Source organism: Rattus norvegicus, chromosome 13 (genome assembly GCF_036323735.1).
Source record: "Rattus norvegicus strain BN/NHsdMcwi chromosome 13, GRCr8, whole genome shotgun sequence".
In the NCBI taxonomy this organism is placed as follows: Eukaryota; Metazoa; Chordata; class Mammalia; order Rodentia; family Muridae; genus Rattus; species Rattus norvegicus.
In genome coordinates, this window is record NC_086031.1 from 35,159,319 (window position 1) to 35,182,726 (window position 23,408).

At 49.1% G+C, this 23,408-nt stretch overlaps 1 protein-coding gene across 3 annotated transcripts in view; it reads left to right on the top strand.

Moving 5' to 3' along the window:
• The first annotated feature begins 1,035 nt into the window (after positions 1-1,035).
• Positions 1,036-23,408, top strand: part of Ccdc93 (coiled-coil domain containing 93) — a 73,524-nt gene continuing 51,151 nt past the window's right edge. The window contains exons 1-6 of one of the 3 annotated variants that reach the window (XM_039090684.2): positions 1,036-1,239; positions 4,486-4,599; positions 7,899-7,993; positions 11,531-11,642; positions 16,027-16,125; positions 18,001-18,057. In XM_039090684.2, the coding sequence (XP_038946612.1) occupies positions 1,198-1,239; positions 4,486-4,599; positions 7,899-7,993; positions 11,531-11,642; positions 16,027-16,125; positions 18,001-18,057 (519 nt within the window). In that variant the 5' untranslated portion in view covers positions 1,036-1,197. Of the gene's footprint in view, positions 1,240-4,485; positions 4,600-7,898; positions 7,994-11,530; positions 11,643-16,026; positions 16,126-17,239; positions 17,498-18,000; positions 18,058-23,408 lie in introns of those variants that run through there. The other 2 variants (NM_001024997.1, XM_063272275.1) reach the window with 2 other exon arrangements.

A 23,408-nucleotide genomic window follows, 5' to 3' on the forward strand; every position in this document is an offset into this window, starting at 1 on the left:
CTAATATTATGTGATCACGGAACTCCGCATTCTGCAAAACACGTCTCCCAAAAAGACGTAGAGCATCAGGACAAGATGGGGTGGGGATAAATTTCCAAACAAAATTTTCCTGGAAATAAGACACAGAGACTAGGAGGGAACAGATGTAATAATCTCTCTCTGGGTTCTCTGTCCCCAGGTACATATATTGATAGCCGGAACAAGAGTGTGTTAAATATAGCTGGAACTGGGTCTTAGCTGCACAAAACGTAACCAAGTGGGGACTGCTGACTCAGGAGCTGGGATCTTCCAAAGCTAGGCTTGGAGAGAACCAAACTCACAGCATCTGATATCCAGGAAATGAAAGGAAGGGAGCCGGAATGCAAGACATCCTCATGACGCAAGGAAATAGCTTTTAAGAAGGTCCTTGAAGGCTAAGAAACTAGAAAGTGGTTCTTGACAGGACAAAAAAAAAAAAAAAAAGTCTTAAGGGAAAGGAATGGGACTCGTTAAAGATCACTAGTGATATAAGGGTTGAAAGGAGAAATACTAGAGGTAGAAGGATATAAGAAGGAAGGGGCGGGGCAAGGAAATGGTAGAGAAAAGTAGGTGGGGGTTCAAGTAAAACTAAGTATGTATGAAAATGCCATAAGGGAACTTATGCTACTTTGTAAACGGGAAAGAAAAGGGAACTGGTCACGGTGGCACATGCCTATAATCTTAGGACATGGGATGGGGAAGCAGGAAGATCAGAAGTACAAAGTCATCCTCAGATATACAGCAAGTACTAAGCTAGGCTGGCTAAGACAGTCTCAAGAAAAAGACAGAACAATAAGAAAACATTTTAAGAAACAAAAACTTAAAAAAGAAAACGAAAGTAAAGAAAAAGTAAAAGAGGAAAAACAGAAGAAAGAGAAACATTTAAAAAAGAAATAAAAAGTAGTTTAGGAGGAATCTTCAGCTCAGTACCGCCCTTGAGGGGAGGATCGGTTACTCAGGATCCAGCCCCGCCCAGCAGTGCTGGCTGCCCTGGCGCAAGCGCAGGCGCAGTGGCTCCTTGCTTCTGCCCTAGTGCGCATGCTCCGCGGGGCCACGGTTCTCCGACCGGCTGTGGTAGTGTCAGCTCCTGTGAAGGAAGTTTCCGCTTTGCACCCCACCCGGATCACAGTCCGGTTATAGGACCGGCTCCCTTCGGTTCCACATCAGCGCATCCGGATCATGGGGTTACCCAAGGGGCCGGAGGGCCAGGGGCTCCCGGAGGTGAGGACCTCTGTCCCTGACACCCTGGGGTTGCTGGGGAGAGAGGGCCGATCCCGGGGCGGTGGGCAGGGACCAGGCTGGAGTGGCGGGGCACAGTGTCTGCGGTTGCTCAGGTGTGTCTGCCCCTAGGCGGGCTCTAGGTCTCCTGGAGGGGCAGCCGGCTGGTCCCCCGGCGTGCCAGGGTGCATCGTGTTGCTGGGTGCAAACTTAAGGGTTCCTGGGTCCTTTGGGGAGAGAGGGAACATCCAGAGATCTGCCCAGATGCAGCCTCATACATCATGATGTCCTAGGGAATTCCTATCTCGGGCTGTCTGGAGACCCCTCACATTGCGAGACTGGCTCCCCCAGGCCAAGGCTGCTGCGCTCAGGAGTCTCGGCAGTCACAAGACGAGCGGTGAGACTGTCCTGGCTCCTGGTGTGCAGAGGTCGGTGACCTTGGGACGCACTTCTCCTGCGGGGTCCAGGCGGCCAGCCTCTCATTCCCTTTTGTCGGGGTGGAACGCCACCTACCCGGCTTGTAGCCTCCTGCCCCTCCCCCCAGTCCCACGGGCCGGGGAGGATGAAGGAAGTTTGGGAGCTCTGCGCACATCGGGGTGATGACAAGAGTTGAGGACACCCTCTCCTGTGGTGCCCCGTGCCGGGACAGGAACATTGCTTAAGGAGGGAGAACCTTTCCAGGAATGCATTAGTCAAATTCTCAGCCTGTACTCATTCGCTCTTACAGACAAGACAGGACTTCCACCACGCTGGCTGGGAAGAAAAGCTCAACCACCTTCTAACGGTGGGCCACCCTTAGAGCTTGGCTGGGGGATTTCCAGTTGTTCTTCTAGTTGCCTTACTCAAAGCTCTGAGCTTAGTGAAGAGTCCCAGTTTCCAGAGAGAAGTAGGGAACACCTCTAGGGCACCTGGCTCCCCTTCTAGGGCGAGGAGGAGGCAGGCTTTGGCAGAGGTGTGCCCATTTCTTCGACACTGTGCCTAGTGGTCGTTCATATTCAACTGCACCGATCTTGCCTCCCTGTGCCCCTCACACACCCTTCTGTTACATCTTCACCCTACTCATTACCGAGTCACAGTGTTCAGTGCCCAGGAGACAATATTGCAGAGGAAGGGCTGATGTGGCCCTGCTTTAGGTAAAGTTTCATGGAGTCTGGACTGTAATAGTGTAGGTTTTCTTTGCCATGTACAAATCTCTCTCTCTCTCTCTCTCTCTCTCTCTCTCTCTCTCTCTCTCTCCCTCCCTCCCTCCCTCCCTCCCTCTCTCTCTCTCTCTCTCTCTCTCTCTCTCTCTCTCTCTCTCTCTCTCTGTGTGTGTTGTCGAAGTGCCTATGTGAATGTGTGGAGGTCAGAATAGAGCCTCCCATGTCACCCTCACGAACACTGAAAACCTCTTTTGAGGCATTCTTATTGGCCTGGCACTTCTCAAATAGGCTAAGTTGCATGGTCAATGAGTCCCAGGGATCTTTCTGTCCCTGGGATTACAAGGGCATAGCACCATGTCTGGCATGTTTACATGGGTTCTGGAGATTGAACTCAGATCCTCATGTAGGTGAGGCAAGCGCTGGTTAAGGCTTTTCTTGGCCGTCTGCTATGGAGTCCTGTCTAGGCTCCCAGTTCTACCCCAACTCCTTCAAACTAGTGGAAGTCTTTCTAACAGTAGTAAACACACCACTTCCGTGAGTATGCTTGACTCCTCAGAGGCTGCCAGGAGGCTGGGTCTGATTTGTTGCTCTTTTCTAGCTTGGTCTACATAGTGAGTTCTGGACCAGCCGAGGGGAGGAGGAGGGGGGTTGGGCATACATAGTGAGACCCCATCTCAGAAAAGGAAAAGCAAGGCAAGAACTGTATTATATTAGTGTGCACACAGATATACATTTAATAGAAGATATAAAGGTTAGAAACTAGCACAGGTATAAAATTTACAAGATCCAAATAACGAGGGTTTAGGGGAGAGTGCTTGCATACGTGCTTGAGCTGCGGGTCTGTCCCCAGCACAATGAACAGTGAGGGGTGGGGTGCCTCTAATCTTGGCACCCGGGTGGCAAGAGATTCAGAAATGTAAGGTCATAGTCCACGCACAGCAATGGAGGCCAACCCTGGGCACGTGAGACTTTGTCTTAAAAGGACAGAATTACTGTCACCTGGCTCTCAGCAATCCAGTTAACTAATGCAGTCCGGATTTTAAACCCCTTTGTGTGTATATGAGAGAAAACCATAGCTTTCAGCTTCTAGCTTCTGTGAGTGACAGTGCAGGACGCATGGGAGTTTGTTTATTTGGCCTCGTTTAAGAGCTCAGGGTGATCCGTGTTCATCAGTGTTCTGGTTATGAATCTATTTACCTGTACTTCATATATGTCCGCGTGTCTGCATGTGCGAGTGAATCTGGATACCCAAGAAGACCAGACGAGCGTTGTCAGATACTGCGGGGTTGAGTTAAGGTGGCGTTGAGCTGCCTGGTGTGGGGAACTGAACCTGGGTCTTCTAGAAGAACAGTGTGTTCCCTGCACCACTGAACCATCTCTCTGGCCTCCAGTATTCTGAGTTTAGTAACTGGATGTATTAACCAGTGCGGAGGGGTTTTATGGTTTCAAGAAAGGATGTTTTGTTTGTTTGTTTGTTTTCTGCGTATCAGCTCATGGCCCCTTTCCATTCTGTGTAAGCATGTTGATGTGTATAACGTGAATTTGGAATCAAACATCCCCATTCAGAGTCATGCTTATTTCATTGGTTCTGTTGGTTGTACATGCTAGCCTGTAGGAATGCCGTATACGGTGGATTGAGGTGGGAGATTGTTATCTTTATAACAGACACATGATGGCTGAAGGGTTCCTATTTTATTTATCTGTGTGTTTGTGTGTTTGCATGTTTGGTGTCTATATATGCCTAGGCATGTGTGTGTGGGTGTTCACATGCATGTGGGTACATATGTATGTGAGTCGAGGCCTGAGGTTGACATCAGGTGTCTTCCTCAGTCATTCTCTACCTTGGTCATTGAGCCAAGGCCTCTCAGTTGAATCCTGAATTTGCTAGTTGGTCTAGTCTGTCTATCCATATAGCTAGCCTGTGGTCCTTGCTTTCCAAGTGCTGGACTCACAGGTGGGCACCATGCCTGCCCAGCATTTATATGGGTTCTCTGGTCCTCATGCTCATATGGTCATCGGACTCTTGGTGATGCTACCGGAAGGATATACTTCTTTTCTGTTCAGTTGAGATGGCCTTTACCAGTTACACATATCCCTTTTGCTCCAGGTGGAAACGAGAGAAGACGAAGAACAGAATGTCAAGCTGACTGAAATCCTGGAGCTCTTGGTTGCGGCTGGCTATTTCAGAGCAAGAATTAAAGGCTTGTCTCCTTTCGACAAGGTAAGAAAAAGCCTCGCTATCTACTAAGCCATTTCTCTGAAGGACTGCACCGTTAACCAAGGTAGCGGAGGCTGGAGTGAGTGTGTTTTTACTTCCTCTTTCCCCATGATTCTATTCCTCCCCATCCAGATTCCTTAGGGATGCACTCGGATTTCCTGTTCAAAGAGAATTATAAGTCAGTAGGTGCAATCGGGTTCCTTTACTGTGCACAATATTTTAGGAAGCGTAAAAAAGCAAAGGAGTGTTTGTGCAGGCCGGGGAGACTCCTCAGTCAGTCAGTAGAGTGCTTTCTGAGAGAACATGGGGACCTAACTTGGATCCCCAGAACCCATGTTTAAAGAAAAGAAAGAAAGAAAGGGAAAGCAAAACCCAGAATGTGCCGTGCTTGTGATTCCAGTACTGGGGAAATGGAGCCAGGCAGATGCCTGGGTCTCCCTGGCCAGCCTGGCCAAACCGATGAGTCCCAGGACACCAGCACAGTGAGACCCTTCTCAACTAGAGAGATGGAGGGAAGCCTCCTGAGGAATGACACCCACTGCAGACCTGTGGCCTTTACATGGATGCATGTGGATGTACGCACACATACGCACACATGAACGCTCACACGTATACATGCACATATGAGAAATTGTTTCTCTCTTAAGGAACATATCCTTTGGGAAGGAGTTATGAAGTATATGGAGGAGATAATCTGAGTTCATAGTCATCCTGAAATGCATGCGTAGAAACAATGGCAGGTACCCTGTAGGTGGCAGCTGCCTGTTTTTGGGGGGGTGGGGTGGGGCTTCACGGGATGGAATATTTCATGTCTTTTAAACTTTTGTTTTAAAGTTTTATTTTTAAGTATGTGTACATGTGTGTTGGTGTGTTCAAATGGGCATTGGAACTCCTTTAAGCTGGAGTTAGAGTGGGGACCAAACTCAAGTTCTCTGCAGGAGCAGCATGCAATTTTAACCACTGAGCCGTCTCTCCAGCCCTGGGGTAGCATCTTTTAATTTAGCAGAGCTGTGAACAGTTATCATGCACAGGACCTAGTATTAGGTGTTGAGGGCACAGAGATAAGCAGTAGCCCTTCACTCAAAGAGCTCCACTGTCGAGAAGAGCGACAAGCCAACCAACAGGCAGGGCCTAAATTATATGGTGCCCAGTAGACTGCACCCCTCAGGCATCTGAAATCAATGGTAAGGAAGGCCAGGAAAGCTTTGGAAATAATGCTGCAGGCTCCAGGGTACCACCTTCCTCCTTGTATGTGGTAGAAGGAGCAAGGGATGTTTTATAAAAAGCATGTCCAGACCTCTTCCATTGAACTTTCTACTTAGGGGGGTCTGTGCTACCGACCTGGAAATGGGTATTTTATTGTACAACTCAGCTATTAAATAGGGACCAGAAAATGTCAGCCTTGCTGCCCACATGACTGGTTGGTAAAAGACATGATCTCTCCCGATCTGGCATATGTCAAAAACTGGGTGAAGGAATGGCTGGGGCTAGAGGATGGTTCAGCTGTCTGCTCTTCCAGAGGTCCTGACTTCAGTCCCCAGCAACCACATGGTAGCTCACAACCATCTATAATGGGATCTGATGTCCTCTTCTGGCACGTAGGTGTACAGAGAGAACACTCATATACATTAGATAAATCTTTAAAAAAGAAGAGAGAGAGAAATGCACCTCTCAGCTGATGACTCAGTGGGGTGGCACAGGCATGAAGATCTCAGCTTAATCGCCATATAAAAAGCCAGGGGCAGTGATAATCGCAGCACTGAGGAGATGGGGGATGCCTCAGGCTCCCTGGTCATGGTGTGCTCCAGGGTCAGCAAGAGACCCTCGCTCAAAAACCAAGGCATAGAACAATAGGGGACATTGGTGTGTCTCTCTGGCCTCCATATGCCCATGAACAGGCGAATGCATGCCCATGCGCATGCACACACACACACACACACACACACACACACACACACACACATACACACACACACCTTTCACATAAAAAGAAATCCAAGCACATAATATCTGACCCTTGCCTAGGAAGAAGATCAATGAGGGATAAGACTGTTTCTGTAGGTATTGGTCGATTGTGCAGGGCAAGTTGATCAAAGAAACGAGAGCCACTGCAGGATGAATTCAGGCTTCTCAACAGCAAGGGGGACAACCTCTGTGGGACAGCAGAGACAGCCTCCCTGAAGCTCTTTTTATTATTACACAAAAGGCACCTTTAGCAAATCAGTTTCTCGTACCAACGTATCTTATCTGACCCATGGGCTATCTTGAAAGACCCAGCACCTAGGCATCTCTCAGCTGTGGGAGACTTCCTGGTTTGCCAGGCCCGTCTCAGGAGTAAGACGTGCAAAGGCTCCTGAGAAACCTTCAAGGGAACAACCCCATCCGATCTCAGATAACAGTCACTGACAAAAGGCTGCTTCAAAGCCTGGGTGCCATCGCTCCAGATTCCTGCCAGATCCAACAGTTCTGCTAAAAGGCTGTAACACTTCATGATTCCAGAGTCTGCTTCTCCAGCACACTGGTGGTACTTTGAGTGTTCAGTAACCGGGCAGGACCCGTAGCTTCCATAACAGACAGCATAGGGATGGACATTGCCACCACTGCAGAAGGATTTATCACTGTGCCAGCTGATGACACAGGGAAGACGCAGACACATTATATGGGAGGGCCGAGGAGAGAGCTGTCAGTAAAGTTCTATATGAATGACGACTTAGGCTCATTCCCGGGAATCCATATAGAAATCTGGGTGTTGTGGGCACTAGTCATCTCAGCACTGGGGACATGAAGACAGGAAAATCCAAGGGCACCTCTGGCCAGCCAGCCAGTTCAAATCAGCAAGTGAGAGACCCTGTCTCTCAACAAACAGGGTGTACAGTCTGAGGGTACCAGATTTGACCTCTTGCCTCCATGTGCAGGTACGCACAAATGCGTGCGCGGAAACACACACACACACACACACACACACACACACACACACACACACACATACCTATACACACACAGACACACATACACACACACAGACACACACAGAGATACACACACACACAGACACAGACACACAGACACACACACAGACACACACACAGACACACACATACACACACACAGACACACAGAGATACACACACACACAGACACACAGACACACAGACACACACACAGACACACATGCATACACACCAGCTGTTTATAATTCTGTGTGCTTATTGAGTCTGTATGAACTGCTTAGGAATTGAGTTTCCCTCCTGCTGCTCCCTCCTCAAGGGGCCCTTGAGAAACAGCGTTCTCCTTTCTTACAGGTAGTAGGAGGAATGACGTGGTGTATCACCACTTGCAGCTTTGATGTGGATGTGGATTTGCTCTTTCAGGAAAACTCTACAATCGGTCAGAAAATGTAAGTTCCTGGGGCCTGCCATGGATGAATCTAACGAGCGGGAGGAGGGCTTTCTGGTGGAGATGGTGCTTACATGTTCATATGCATATCCTTTTTAAAGATTTATTTATTTATTATATATAAGTACACTGTAGCTGTCTTCAGACGCACCAGAAGAGGGCATCACATCCCATTACAGATGGTTGTGAGCCACCATGTGGTTGCTGGGATTTGAACTCAGGACCTCTGGAAGAGCAGCCAGTGCTCTTAACCACTGAGCCATCTCTGCAGCCCTACACATTCCTTTTTATTTCTCATGGTATAAAGCTGTATTTAATGGTGTGTGTGTGTGTGGTGTGTGTGTATCAGAAGACAACTTGAGGGAGTCAATTTCTCCCTCCATCATTTAGGTCCCAGGGCTTGAACTCAGGTTGTCAGGCCTCTTAGCAAGCTTCTCAGCCCACTGAGCCATCTTGCCAGCATAAATGGTACTTTTTAAGGACAAAATGGAAAGTATCAGGTGAAAAGAGTCCTTATTAATCTTTGCAGTAAATATTTATCAAGTGTGCGTTACTGCTCGGACATCATCAGGTACTGTGAGAACGTTACAGAGAAGTGCCCTGCTTTCATAAAGCTTATAGTTAGTGTGGCACAGACGACAGACACCAACTAAGTAAACTGTGGGGCTGAAGACAGCTTCATGGTTAAGAGTACACACTGCGCTTACAGAGGATCAGAGTTCAGTCCTCAGCCAACGAGCTTGGGCAGCTCACACTGGGGCAGCTCACACTGGGGCAGCTCACACTCGGGGCAGCTCACACTGGGGCAGCTCACACTGGGGCAGCTCACACTCGGGGCAGCTCACACTGGGGCAGCTCACACTGGGGCAGCTCACACTGGGGCAGCTCACACTCGGGGCAGCTCACACTCGGGGCAGCTCACACTGGGGCAGCTCACACTGGGGCAGCTCACACTGGGGCAGCTCACACTGGGGCAGCTCACACTGGGGCAGCTCACACTGGGGCAGCTCACACTTGGGGCAGTTCACAGCTGTCTGTGTCGTGGTTATTTTTCTACTGCTGTGATAAAATGCCAGGACCAAAAGCAGCTTGGGGAGGAAAGGGTTGATTTTATTTACATTCCCACAACATAGTCCATCTTAGAAGGAAGTCAGGCCTGGAGGCAGGAACCAGAGGGGCGATGCTTACTGGCTTGCTCTCCAGGGCTTGCTCAGACTGCTTTCACATACAGCCTGGAACTGCCAACTCTGGGAAGCACCACCCACAGTAGGCTTTCCCCTCACCATATCTAATTAAGACAGTGGATCTCAGGCTTTCCCACAGGTCATTCTAGTGGCTGAGTTTCCTCAATAGATGTTCCCTCTTCCCAGATGGCTACAGTTTGTGTCAAGTTGACATAAAACCAGCCAGCATGGCCCATAACTCCAGCTCCAGGGGATCCAATACCCTTTCCTGGCCACACATACCCATAAATTAAAAATTTAAAAAATGAATCTTGAAGGAGCAAACTATATATGTGGAAGTTGCATAAGCACTGGGAACACTTGAGAGTGAGATGGTGCAGGGGGTCCTGACGGCAGAGGGTTGCAGGCAAAGGGAGTGTCTTCCTAGCTGTGCGTGCGTTTTATCATTTGTCCTGTCTTTGAATGCCTGAGACAAGCATTCTTCTCCTCTTTTCCCCTCTCACCGTATGTGTGCGAGCGTGTATGCATGTGTGCCGTAGCCTGCATGCAGAGTTGGACACATGTAAAAGTTGCTTCTCTTTTACCATGTGGATCCCGGTTAAACTTAGGTTGTCAGGTTTGGCCGCAACTGCCTTTACCTTCTGAGCCATCTTGCTGTCCCCATTGTTGCTCATTGTGTTTTAGATCTGTCTGGCCAAAGAGCCGGTGATTTGCCAGAAGTTTCAGAAGTGGTAGGGCTGGGATTTAGATCTAGGACAAACCAACCCTTATGGAGGAGGAAATCGTAGATCTAACACTTAAAACTTTAAAAGAGTCAGCTGGATGTGGTGGTGCACACCTGCAATCTAAGCCTTCAGGAAGCCGAGGCAGGAGGATTATAGTTTTGAGGCTATGCTTGGCTGTATAGCAAGGTCCTGTCTAAAAAGAAAATACCCTTAAAGTGTCAGATTCGTAATCTGTAACAACACTGGTTACACTAAAATCTCAAGCTAGGAAGTTTGCTTGGTGATCCACACGTGTCCCTTGTTTATTTGATTTTGTAATGTTGCTGTGGCAGACACCATGATCGAAAGCAGCATAGGGGCGAAAAGAGTTTATTTGGCTCACAGGTCCCGGTCTGTCTTTGAAGAAGTTAGGGCAGCAACTCGTGGAGGAACGGGAGAAGGATCCATGGCAGAAGGCTACTCACTCACTCTCAGATTCACCCTTAACTAAGTTTCTTATACACCCCAGGGTGACCTGCCCAGACGATGCTACCCACCATGGACTGGGTGCCCCTATAGCAATTAACAAGACAGTGGCCCAAGCATACACACAAGCCAGCAGCCTGATCTGGGCAGTTCCTCAACTCAGGCTCTCAGCTCAAATGACCACAGACTGTTGGGCTGACAAAGCTTTTTTAAGAAGTTCTGACTTTTCAGAAAAAGTTCTCCCGACTTTGAGGGAAGTCTGAGTTCCTGAGCCGAGCAGAGGGTGGCTGGGAATGTCTGTGAGACATCTTCCTGCCTACATCTTCCTGTCTTCCCCTGCCCTCCCGTCCTGTGCTTCCTTCCCCATTGCTGCTACCATTACGGTTAGTGCTGGCAGCTTCTCCTGCTTGTTGCTGGAACTGCCCGGACTTGGCTATCTTTTCTGGGAGGCAGTTTTAAGAGGCTCATAAAACCCCAAATGACTTGCTATATCCTCCCCTTCAGGCGTTTATAAATTGCATGATTAAGTGGACTGTGAGGAGTGGCCAGGGAGAACCTTCTGGAAAGGCAAGAAGGTTGACTGTGTATTGTTGAGGTCTCACGGCTGCATTTTAAGCTCCCAAATGGTACTATTGCAAGCATAGCTCTGTGGCCCACTAGAGGGAGCTCTCTTCCTGCTGATGATGGCACTAAGAACAGTGCGGTGGTCATAAAGACTCACTGAGCCAGGACCTAGAATTTGTCTCCATGGGACTAGTGTGGATTCTGGGTAGATGATGCCCAGCACCACGTGATCGTGGCGTAATGGCATGCACCTGTAACACCAGTCAGTACCAAGGTGGATGCAGGAGGATCATCCCTGTTTACAAGGCAAGTTTGAGGCCAGCCTGGGCTGCACGAGACCTTGCCTTAAAAACAAAACTAAAGCAAAAACCGAAAGGAAAGGAATGGGTGTGCTACACGATGAGAAGAATGCTTCTGTGACCTTACGTGCAGGCAGCTGAGCTGTGCGTCTCATGCCGGTCTACTGGGATGACCTTGGTCAGGTCTGTCCCTGTCACCCTGGCCAGGCCGGGGCTTCTTCAGAGTCCTGCCTAGACTGTGGAGATGTCTTTAGAGCCCCTCAGTGTGTCCTGACTCTGCTTACTGTTCTCTCCCGGACAGAGCTCTGTCGGAAAAGATCGTCTCGGTCCTCCCAAGGATGAAGTGCCCCCACCAGCTGGAGCCCCACCAGATCCAGGGCATGGATTTTATCCACATCTTCCCTGTCGTGCAGGTGAGGGCTTCTGCATGGACTCCTGCCTCTTACCTGGGAGTTCCTGGAACACAGCCGGCTCCCACAGCCCCAGCCTGGACCCTGGGTGAAGGGCGGGATGGGTTTGGTGCAGCACAGCTGATGGGATTCCTGCCATCGTTCCCAAAAGGCAGCTGTGCTCTGTGCACCACAGTTTCCCTCTGGCCTTCACATAGCCCATCAAAGACTTTTGGTTTCCCTTTTCATATGTGTGTTACTGTGTGCGTATGTGTGTGTTGTCAGTGCACATGTGTTTGTGGGTACATGAGTGTGGAGGTACACATGTGGGGGCATACAAGTGTGTGGGGGTGGCTGTGTGTGTAGGCATGCGTGTGAGTGCATGCACATGTGTGCATGCATGTGAAAGCCAGAGGACATTGACCCTTACGTGACTACTTGCCAAGTAGACTAGACTAGCTGGCTAAGACTTGCCTTTTCTCATGTCCATGCTGCATCTGGGTCTATGAAGGCAGATACTCTTCTCAGGGGCCAGAGAGTCATGGCGGAAATGACAGTGGGAACTCTACAACAGGTTCTGTAGCCTGGGGATGCAGCCTTCTTTCCCTTCTCTACCACATCACACTAGGTGTGATCCGTCGAAGCAGATGGATGGGCACAGGCATGAGAGGTCAGGATCGGGCGGGTGGGGGTGTGTGACTGTGATCACAGGAAGGTGAACAGAGATGAGCGCTGCATGGTGGCTTCTTTTTGTTTGTTTCAGTTCTGGGATTTTTGTTCTTGTTATTGGTTTTTTTTTTTTTTAATTGTTTGAGACAGGGTTTCTCTGAAGCCTTGGTTGTTGTGGAACTCACTTTGTAGACCAAGCTAGCCTAAAACTCGAGAGATCTGTCTGCCTTTACCTCCCAGATGCTGGGGTTAAGGGTGTGGGCCTCCACACCTGGCTACATGGTTGGGTCTCATCTTCCGTTTGACACACTGTAGAACCCTGTAGAAGGGCGTAGCGCTGGACGGTGTAGAACAGCTTGGCTTGTGTGTATCCGGGAGGGATTGTCCTGATGGGGAGACACAGCCTGAGAGTGAGCAACACTGGTCCTAGTTTGGGTCCCCGGGCTCTAAGAGTAGAGAAAGCTAGCTGAGCGTGAGGCATGCGTGCACGCCTTTCTCTCTGTTCTTGTCTGAGACATGAAGAGGTGTTTGAAGTTCCTGGCTTGCCTTCCTCACAGTGATGGACTGTAGCCTGTGACGGTGAGGTAAACTAGCCTTTGCTTTGGCTCTAAGTCACTTTTCTGTTGGGGTTTTCTGTCACAGCAACAGAAGGAGCCAGGGCAAACCCCATGTGATCCAGAGTCAGGGTTCCTGGTGGGACTGAGGAGGCTCCTGCACTGTCTGGTGCTGTCTCCTCCTGCCCTGTTTATGTTTCAGTGTCCCAGGTCTCCGGGCATGGGCTGGTGGTAGAGTGGAAATAATAGAAGATGCTAATAACAGGAGTATTCTTCCTAGGATATGCACCACACAGGAACGTACGCTAAGGCGTATGTGTTACACAGCATGGTATTTTCATGAAGCCAACCTATCTGGGGCAACTGCTTCCTAACCATGTCTTTTACTTGTGCTGGCTGCCTTCTCAACAGAATCTGAGCCCTTGAGATGATTCTGTAGGTAAAGCATCCGTGAGGCCCCAATGACCTAAGTTTGATTCCCAGAACCCACGTAAAGGTGGAGGAAGAGAAGGAATTCCACAGAGTTGTTTTCCGACCTCCACATGCAAGCCATGACACACAATTAATTGATAAAAATAAACTATAGAGTTTCCCTATTCCTACCTTGTCGAGGGCCTTGCTGTGGGTTCACACACCTAGGTGCCTAGGCAGCTGGACCTGCTGTGCACTTGGTAAACCTCCACTGTCCCCATACTGCTTTGAGGATGTGGGAGTTTCTCTGAGTAGGGACTGTCGACTACCAAATGGTTCTTCCTTCTGATGGGCTCATGAATAACACAAAGAATTAACGAAGAACAGCTCAGTGCATGCATTATCCACAGTGCATGTGTGTGTGCGTGCGTGCATGCGTGTGTGCATGGATGTGTGTGCACGAGTGCGTACGAGTGCATGTGTTTGCATGATGTACATATCTGTGTTTGTTGGTGTGTTGTGTGACAACGTTTTCTCTGAAGAGGTAACACATATGCCTGCTCACCTTACACAGGGAGCCTACAACAGACCAAAGTATACATATCACTGAAGTCCAACCTAGTGACCCAGTGGGTTTTACTAGAGTTCCTTACAGGAATCCGTTCAGGTGAGGGCTTCCTTACAGGAGCAAAAATGACCCAAAGACAGCCGGGACACTGCACAGCCTGCTGACAACTCAAAAGCCCGCAGTGTCCTTTCCAGATCGAAAGTACTTGCGGGCAGCTTCCCTGGTTTCTGCTCCTTCTAGGCTGCTGGTCTGGTCGCAGAGTCTTCTCTTTGGTTGTCCGAGAGTCTTCTTTGCAGGTTGGCTTCTTTCTGTCTAAGGGGGATTCTCGGCTTTTCTTACTTACTCTGCCAGGGAGGGGCTTAGTGAATCTGGTCAATTTCAGGGACTTCCTGATGTTCTTTTGATCTTGTTTAAGTTCCTGTTTAAAAAGCTTCCCTGTTTCAATCTTGGAGGGAAAAGCTGAACAACAGCACATGCATTTTAAGTGCATGGGGTTTTTAGATTGGAAACTAGGAAGAGTGAGGCTAGCTGCTTCCAGATAAAAAACCCCATGTGTTCAGTCACCTGATATAGAAACCTCCCAGTTGTAATTCCCAGCTTTATCTTATAGCTACAGATTATTGAGCAGTGTAAGGTTCTATAAAGTTCTACCTTAAATGTCATAAGGATTCAAAATATGTCCTATCCAGTGATCCCAGTGACTCGGGCTCTGTCCTGGTACACGTTCTTCTACCACCTGAGGATTTCTTTCATCTTGCAGAAGAGGGATTGTATCAAATGTTCTCTGTGGTATTTTCTCCCTCTTTCTGTTCTTGCAACAAACAAACCAGAAAAAAAAAAAACCAAAACAAACAGAAACCCCATTGACATTAATGTTAGGCACCGGAGCTGGGCTGTGGTGGTGTCCGGTGTTAATCTCAGCACTTGGGAGGCGGGCAGATCTCTGTGAGTTCAAGCGCCTCGAGCTTCCATGTTTTACTGAGAGCACTGGCGTGAGTTGCTCTGCTCCTGTTGTAGTTCTTTGCTATCTAGGAACTGGGGCTGGAGATGGCTCAGCTCGTAGGAGCATTCACTGTTCTTTCAGAGGACCAGAGTCCAGTTTCCAGCACCCACAGCAGGTAGTCCACAAGCATGGGTGAGTCCAGCTCCAGAGTATCTAGTGGCCTCTACTGGCTTCTGCAGGCTCCTCCACTTATGTGCACACCTTCCCCATGCACACATCCTCAGATGAGGAGAAATATAGTAAATCTTTAAAGACAAAAAAGTATCGAGGGACTGGAGAAGTGTCTCAGTGGTTGAGCACTGGCTGCTCCTCCAGAGAATCCAATTTCCATTCCCAGCACCTGAACGGCAGCCAGCGGCCACCAGCTCCAGATGCAGGGGCTTGTGGCTTCCCTAGACAGTGCATGCACATGGTGCACAGACATGCTTGCAGGCAAAATGCCCAAACACAAAAAATACAAATAGGTAAAAAAGAGGAGGGACGAGGGAGAGAGAATGTCAGGGAACTGAGAGCTGGTGCGGTTAGGAGAGTTCTTATTTAGCACGAGGTAAGCCCAGGGTTCCATCCCTAACAAGGCATGAGCCAGGGATGGTGTCTTATTAGGGTTTTACTGCTGTGAACAGACACCATGACCAAGGCAACTCTTAGAAGGCCGACATTTAATTGGGGCTGGCTTATGGGTTCAGAGGTTCAGTCCATTATCATCAAGGCAAGAAAATGGCAGCATCCAGTCAGGCATGGTGTAGGAGGAGCTGAGAGTTCAACATCTTCATCTGAAGGCTGCTAGTGGAAGACTGACTTCCAGGAAACCAGGATGAGGGTATTAAAGCCCATGCCCATAGTGACACACCTACTCCAACAGAACCAAACCTTCTAATAGTGCCACTCCCTGGGCCAAGCATACAGACCGTCATCCAGCACTTAAGGTCACCCTCAACTACATAATGAGTGTGAGGGTAGCCTGGGCTACATGGGACCCTGTCTCAACAACAACAAAGAGAACGTCAAGGAACTTCCCCTTCTTGACAGAGACTTTCAAATGCTGCACAGTTACTTACGACTGGTCACCCGAGGTCGCTGGGTCTTGTCATGGTCTCTTCCCACCTGGGCAGGTCAGGCAGGCCGACGTGACTTCCCGGGCCGTGCAGCTTCGCTGCAGTAGGAGTCCATTCCTGCCCTCTCACACCTCCCTTTCTCCCTCAGTGGCTGGTGAAGCGAGCTATAGAGACAAAGGAAGAGATGGGCGACTACATCCGCTCCTACTCCATCTCCCAGTTCCAGAAGACCTACAGCCTCCCGGAGGTCAGTGCTCCGCTCCGCTCCTGTCTGGTTATTCATTACGTATTGTCTGAATGCGATAGACTTAATGTGTGTGTGTTTGTGCGTTTACATGGGTGCAAGTGCCTAAGGAGGCTCCTGGAGCCTGAGATGGGAGGTGGCGAGCCCCCTGACGTGCATGCTAGCGAGGAAACTCGTGTCCTATCCAAGAGCAGCAAGAGCTCAGCCACTGAGCCATCTGTCCAGCCTTAAATTTTATCCATGTCTGAGGTGCATCTCGGTCACATCTACTTCCAACTCCTCCCTGCCCACCCTGGGCAGTCTGTAACACATTTCCTTCCCATACCCATGCCCCCTTCTGTACTGTTACCCGACTGGTTCAGTTAGAGCTGGAGCGTTGACTGATCTTGCGTGTGCAGCCACAGTTGACACAGTGAGCTCCAGCGCAGAGCCACGTCATGCACTCACAGCCCTCCCCTCGCCCTCCAGCCCTCACATTCTCTCTGCGTTCTCCTCTGCGATGTCCCCTGATGACAGAAACGTCGTCTCTGGCAAAACTCGTGTGTGCTCTTCCTTCGTGTTCTCTGGTGGTGTAAATATGTGGGGGAGAGTCCTGGGTGCGGTGAGCATGGGCCCCCCTGCACCCCAGCCTCCCTGGGCACTTCTGAGCAGCCTTGTGGTTCATTAGAATCGCTAGTTAAGTGGCTGCTAAGGATACATCTCTACAGTTTTTCTAAATTGCAAAAGCTTGTGCGTATCACCTACATGGTCAGGTGCGTGTGTGCGTGTGTGCGTGTGTGCGTGTGTGAGTGTGTGTGTATAGACCATATGTTGATATCAGGTACCTCCCTCAGTAATTCACCTTTTTTTTCCCTTTTTGCTTTTCGCTCTTGTTTTTTGAGGTGTAACTCCCTCTGAACCTAGAGCTCATAGATTCATCTAGACTGGCTGATCCTCCTGTCTCTGCCCCCCGGCCCTGGGATTCCAAGCGTGTGTCACCTCGCCTGGCTTTTATACGTGGGTTCTGGGGTGTATCCAATCCAGGTCTTTATGCTTGTAGGAGAAGTTCTTTACTGACTGAGCCGTCTCTTCGGCCCACGGTTCTATTTTTGTAAAGACGTCTTAGGAGACGGCCCGGCAGCAGGTTTCCTGTGGGCACAGTCAGTAGTAACTGCGCAAGGGAGAGCACCAGGCGCTCAGACACTCTAGCACGTTGCTGCCTTGCGTCTTCACCCTGGCCAGTGCTCCTTCATGTAGGCGGCGGTGCTCCTGGTTTGCAGATGGCAGAGCTGAGGCTTACAGTTGAGATTACGTTTAGTGCTTTTGAGGACTGGCATGAGGAGGGTGTTTGTCTCAATCACTACTCTCTCCGTGGCCTTGCTTTCTCTTACTAACGGTAAGGTCCTGTCAGCATTATTTGCAGAGGCTCTAGCTTTTTCCCAGGGGAGATTCATGAGAAAATTGAGACCTGGGAGACAGCTCGGTTGGTAAGCACCTGCCTGCAAACCAGGGGTACGGGGTTTGATTCCCAAGTAGACATGTTAAAAGCTAGGCTGTAATCCCAACACCGGGGAGGTAGGGACAGGCAGGTCCCTAGGGTTCCCAGGCTAGCCAGTTTTGCTTACTTGGTTAGCTTCAGGACAGTGAGAGACTGTCTCCAGCTGATGGCACCCAAGAAAGAACAAATTTGGTTGTTTTCTTGCCTCCACATGCACGAACACGCATATGGACCTGCACATATAGGAACATATACTTACCTATCCACAAATTTTTACAAAGCTCACTGGACCTCTTTATGCACAGCAGCGAGGAACAACTGTTTGACAAGGGAGACTTGTATGTGCAGCTGATTTCTGTCCTCAGCAGAGTTGGTTGAGTTTCCTGGGTTCTGTCTTGCAGGATGATGACTTCATAAAGAGAAAAGACAAAGCCATCCAGACAGTCGTTGACCTCTCGGTAAGTCCTTGCCCCTGCGCCTCTGCCCCTCACTGCATAGCCTTCAAACATCCACTATAGAAGTCACCCATCCCCCAGAGGCTGGCAGCCAAGAATGTATGCCTGGTTTACACACTCAGCACAAGACACAGGAGCTGCTGCTGTGCCCCAAGTCCTTAGTTCCAGTTTTAAGGGAGAACAATCAGAATGCAAAGTGCTGTCCCGTTGGTGGCAGAGCAACGGCACAGCTCGAAAGAATGAAGAACTGTAGATGGCAAAGGCAATTCACTGCCCCGCCCCCTCCCCACGATGGCTCTGGGAAGACAGAGTGGCTTTGAGCTTATTCAGGAAGGCCACCATGCGTGGTGTATTCTGGTCACTGGAGTCAGTACACACGAGCCATTTCCTCAGTGGGGTGGGCAGCTTTGTTAAGATGCTTCCGGCTAGAGCCAGGAGACTGCAGCTGCTGGCCTCGAGCTGAAGAGAATAAGGAAGGCGTCTATGCCTGGTGCACAATCTCTGTCTTCTAGAAGCAGCGTACCTCGCACTCTGCCTCTCGTTTATGACCTCATTGTGTCATAGCGCGTCTAAGGGTCTACTCAATTGCATTTTCAAGGACTCAGCCACAGATGAGAGGACAGGCCTGGTTGCTAGGCCTCACCCTTCACTTTGTTTAAGACGGCGTATTTCGGTTATTTCTTGGCTGTGTACAGCAGGCCCGAGAGTTTCTGGTGATTCTCATGTCTGCACTGCCGGTCTCCCTGTAGCAGTGCTAAGATTAAAGATGCTCAAATTATACATCTGGGTTTTTTTTAACGTAGCTCCTAGGGATGTAAATTGGGGTCCTTATGCTTCCGTGGCAAGTGCCTTTATCCACAGGGTCCTTACTACAGCTGACTACTTATTTTGGTGTTTAAATTAGCGCTTGTTAAATAACAAGTCACCCAGCTTAAATATCAACTGTGTGCTTAACGCAGTCAACAGGATTGCCGTAAGATTAGAAGCTGAATTTGCCTGGCTCATATGGCTTTGTGAGTTCCCTGAGGAATCTCTTTAGAACCTTAATTCTGGACTTGAATTTGTGTTGTCCCACAGTGATGACACTGAATGGAGCAGGTCACTTGATGGTAGCAGACGTGAGGAACTCAAGCACAACAGCCTGTACCCTCCTGTTTCTCCTTTGTACGTCCGAAGTGGGAAGTGAGAGAAAAACCTTTAGAGTTGCGTTTTTGAGACGAAGTTTCACTGCATAACCCTCGAATACCTTGAAATTGTGGTAGTCCTCCTGCCTCAACCTCCCAAGTGCCAGGACTACAGTGCACCTTCATACCTAGTTTAGCTACCAGTTTGGTACAGACTCACAGGAAAGACAGACGGGACAAGGTTGGGGCTATGTCTGGAGAAACTTACACAAACGAATGCTGCCTGTTGTCTCAGTGTCTCTTGTCACTTAGAATCCAGGGGCTTTGCTTGGTTTGCTGTTTTATTAATGTGAAATATTCGAAAGGAAGGAAAGTGGTTGTAAGTTTCAGTTGTCTGCTTTGGGGCTGGGGTGTAGCACTTGGCGTAAGCCCCCGTGGAGCCCCGGTGGGTAGGAAGCAGATTTATCTACAGCTCCTAGACTGAAGAAGGTCCATTAAAGATGCCGCAATGGTCAGCTTTGATTGTCTGATGCAATCTAGAGTCACCTAGGAAGACAGTCTCAATGAGGGATTGTCAGGAACAGGTTGGCCTACAGGGGATTGTCTTAACTGATGTGGGAAGATGCAGCCCACTGTGGGCAGCACTGTTCTCTGGAAAGGTCTGTGGCTGAGTAAGAGAGGAGAAAATGAGCTAAGCAGAAGCAAGAGAGGTGCGTCACTCATTTTTCTCTGCTCGCACATGGAAAGGGATATGGTCAGCTGTCTCATGCCTGCTGTGACTTCCTGCATGGTGGACCAGAATCCAGAAGAGTGAGCTAAGTGCCTTTTGTCAGAGTGTTGGAAATTAGACCGGTTGTGCTAGGCTGTGGGAATGAGTGACTTAAGGTCAGTGGAGGCAGCTTCCCCCTGAGCAGGAGACAGTGTGGCCCACTGGGCCTTGGAGTGCAGAGCACCATGTTGGTAGCGGTACTTTACTTCTATGGATTTCAATAAAGAAGTTGTCCCTGGCAATTGTGAGGGCATCCATCAGAGGTTTGACACTTTGGTGGTAAGTAGTGTTCTCTCTGCCCTGCCGTTTCAGGTGTGGGCTCAGGAATCACTATGACAGGTGAAAGCAATTGTAAGGCCACCAGGCACACAGGGGTTCTTTGTGTTAGGGTCACCTTAACTTTTTAATGTCACTCATATGTTCTTTTTCGATTGCCAAGGCAAAGTGTCAGAACCCACAAGGAGAACTGACGAGAGTGAGGGAGAATGTATTTGAAAAGTCGATGTCATTCCATCGCTGTCACTTAATACTTTGGTAGCTATGAACAAGTTGTTTAAACCCAGGACCAGTGAGATGGGTCTGTGGATCAAGACGATTTCTAAACTAATAACCTGAATTTGATTCTCACTGCCGAATCCACATGATAGAAGGAGAGGCTGACTCCCACAGGCTGCCCTCTGACCTCTGCCTGGGTACCATGGAGTATGCGTACGTCCTCTCCCAGACGTACATGGAGGAGAAATGGTGTAATAAAAATCTAAGCTCTGCGGGTCTTATCTATAAGCAGAAAGAAGGATGAAAGGCAGTACACTGGTAGTAGCCAATGCAGGCCTGTGCTCAAGCAAGATGTGCGGCTGGGAGATGACTCCATGGGGCTAGCCACATAAGCACAGGGGCCTGGGTTTGAGCCCTGGAACCCACTTGACCTTGTGACCTAGTTCTAGGAAACAGCATCCAGGATCCCTGGAGGATGCTGGCAGCCATACTAGCCAAATCTATGAAGTTTGGTAACAGTGAGAGACTCTGCCTCATAAAACCTCCCACAAGTAGTCCTCTGACCTCCACACTCAGGCTGTGGCATGTACCTGCATGTGGATATATGTAGGCACATACACACATACTAAATAAGCAAATAAGTAAATAAAACATAAGTTTTCTTTTAAAGAAAACAAAACAAGGTAGAAATCAACTGAGGAAGACACCTACAGCATCCCTCGACTCCACACCTCATGTGTGCCCCCAAACGTGTGTACCAAAAGAAAATAAGTTAACTACATAATAACCATCTGAAGTACTTGAAGTTTTGATTTCTTTCTTGTGTGTACACATGTGCACATGCGTCTGCGTGCCGTAGTGTACTGCTGCTGCCATGTGGGTCTCAGGGGTTAATCCTGAGGTTCAGCAGGAAGCAGTCTTACCCACTGAGCCATGTGGCTGGCCCGTGTGCCTTCAAAAGGGAACATAGCCATGTGTCAAACATAGCACTGTTCATCTCAGACTTGCAATTGACACAGTCATGCTAACAAGGAGCGAGACACTGGGTGTATCCCATAAAATCGTGGTCCGAGGCCTGCTGATGGAAGCCGCCCATCACAGATGCAGTCAGTGGCAGAAATGGGGTAAGAGGCCCGTTGTTCTGAAGAGAGACTTAGCAGGAGCTCAGTACAGCTGGCTTGAAGTAGCTGGTGTTAGGCCTTCGTTGCTCAAGCTACCCATATCTCAGCTACAGATGGTACCATGAGTCATGTGAGAGGGCCAGCTAGAGGGGCGGCCCATGGGTGCTAGAGTGACCAGCACATGCAAGTGAGTCCAAAAGCCAAGACTTCCAGAGCCTAATGCTGTCATAGGCTAATGCTATTCGAATCCTGAGGTAGGTTAATGCCACCTTAGGTGAAGGCTATCCTGGGCTAATGCTACCTTAGGCTAAGGCTATCCTAGGCTAATGCCACCTTAGGCTAAGGCTATCTTAGGCCCAATACTATATCCTAGGATCTTGGACAAATTATTTATTTAGTTGGGAGAGGAGGGTTGTTTTGTTTTTTACTGAAACAGGTTCATGTACCTCCAATTGCCTTTGACTCTGAGGATGAAGGATAACACTGAGCTTCTAATCCTCTTCCTCTACCTCAGGAGAGCTCAGTAACAGTGGCTCATCAGCTGACCCGCACCCCCAGCCCTGCTTCTTAGCATTACACTGGGAATCACAGCGTGTGCCCTGCCTTTGCCTCTGCCCGAGTGGTTTCAGAGTGCCAGAGCTGGGATGCCTATGAAGCCACATGAGGCGTTCACAGAGCCAGCCTGCCACTGCTGTGCAGAGTGAGCGCTCACTCCCCTTGGCTCTGCCTTTCCTCACATTATTGTTTTGAAGTCTTTTCTTAGAAGAATCCAACTTCCTGTCTTGAGTGACTGACTCTTTCTTTGGTCACTGACTGAGGAGAATAGCAGTTAAGCGCAATTATGCAGTGTTCTCGTAATGGGAGAGCTTGGTGGGAATTAAATTACACGCAGCCCCAGGTTCAGGGGCTCCTCCTCCTTTTCATGTCTGTGTAAGTCTGGCTCATGTTATTTATAGTTTGCCGTCTGTAGAGGCAATGGGAGTGAACTAGGGGATGTTCATGGTCGGACTCTATGAGAGCAGCCCTCAAACATCATGCCAGATAATACTCTGTGCAAACTGTGAGATGGGCAAGTGAGATGGCTCAGTGGGAGGGGGGCTTGCTGCCAAACCCGAGAGAACCAACTCCCACAAGTTCACCTCTGACCTCTATATGCACAAGTGTGATCACACATACAATAAATACATGTTTAAAAATCGAGATCATTTGTGTGTCACTGGTACATGAAACTTTGCATAAAGAAAAGGAAACTGAGGTTTGGGAAGCTGGGTTATCTCCAGGGGCAGATCCTAACTGGAGTAACGTACTACTGTTTGCTTGTCATGGCCAGGTTGGCCAGGGACAGCATGTGCTGTCACAGTGTCCCCTGGTCCACATACAGAGCCATCCTGCAGTCAGGAAGGACATTTATTGGGGGCGAAATGACAAATCAGGCCATCAGAAGGTGGACACCAGCCATTATTGGACATGTAGTATTGTATGTGACATATTTTGTTCAAGATAGAGACATCACATGTATACATGTATACATGTATGTGCACATTCAACCAGAATGTGTGCCATGTAAAATAGGTGCATATTTACTATATGTCGTGTCGTGTGTCGATAACATACAATAGCTGGCATGCACCTGTAGTCCTACCTGCTCTGCAGGCTGAGGCAAGAGGATCTCTTGAGGCTCATTCAAGGCTAGCACAATGCTGTCTTAAAAGACGGGGAACAAACTATGGAATTTTTAAGGTCAGCAAAAGGGTGCAGAGCATTTAAGTTTTCTTAAGCTTTTCGACACTGAAGCTTTGGGGCACGTTAATTTCTGTTACTGTGACAAAATCCGCCAACAAAAAG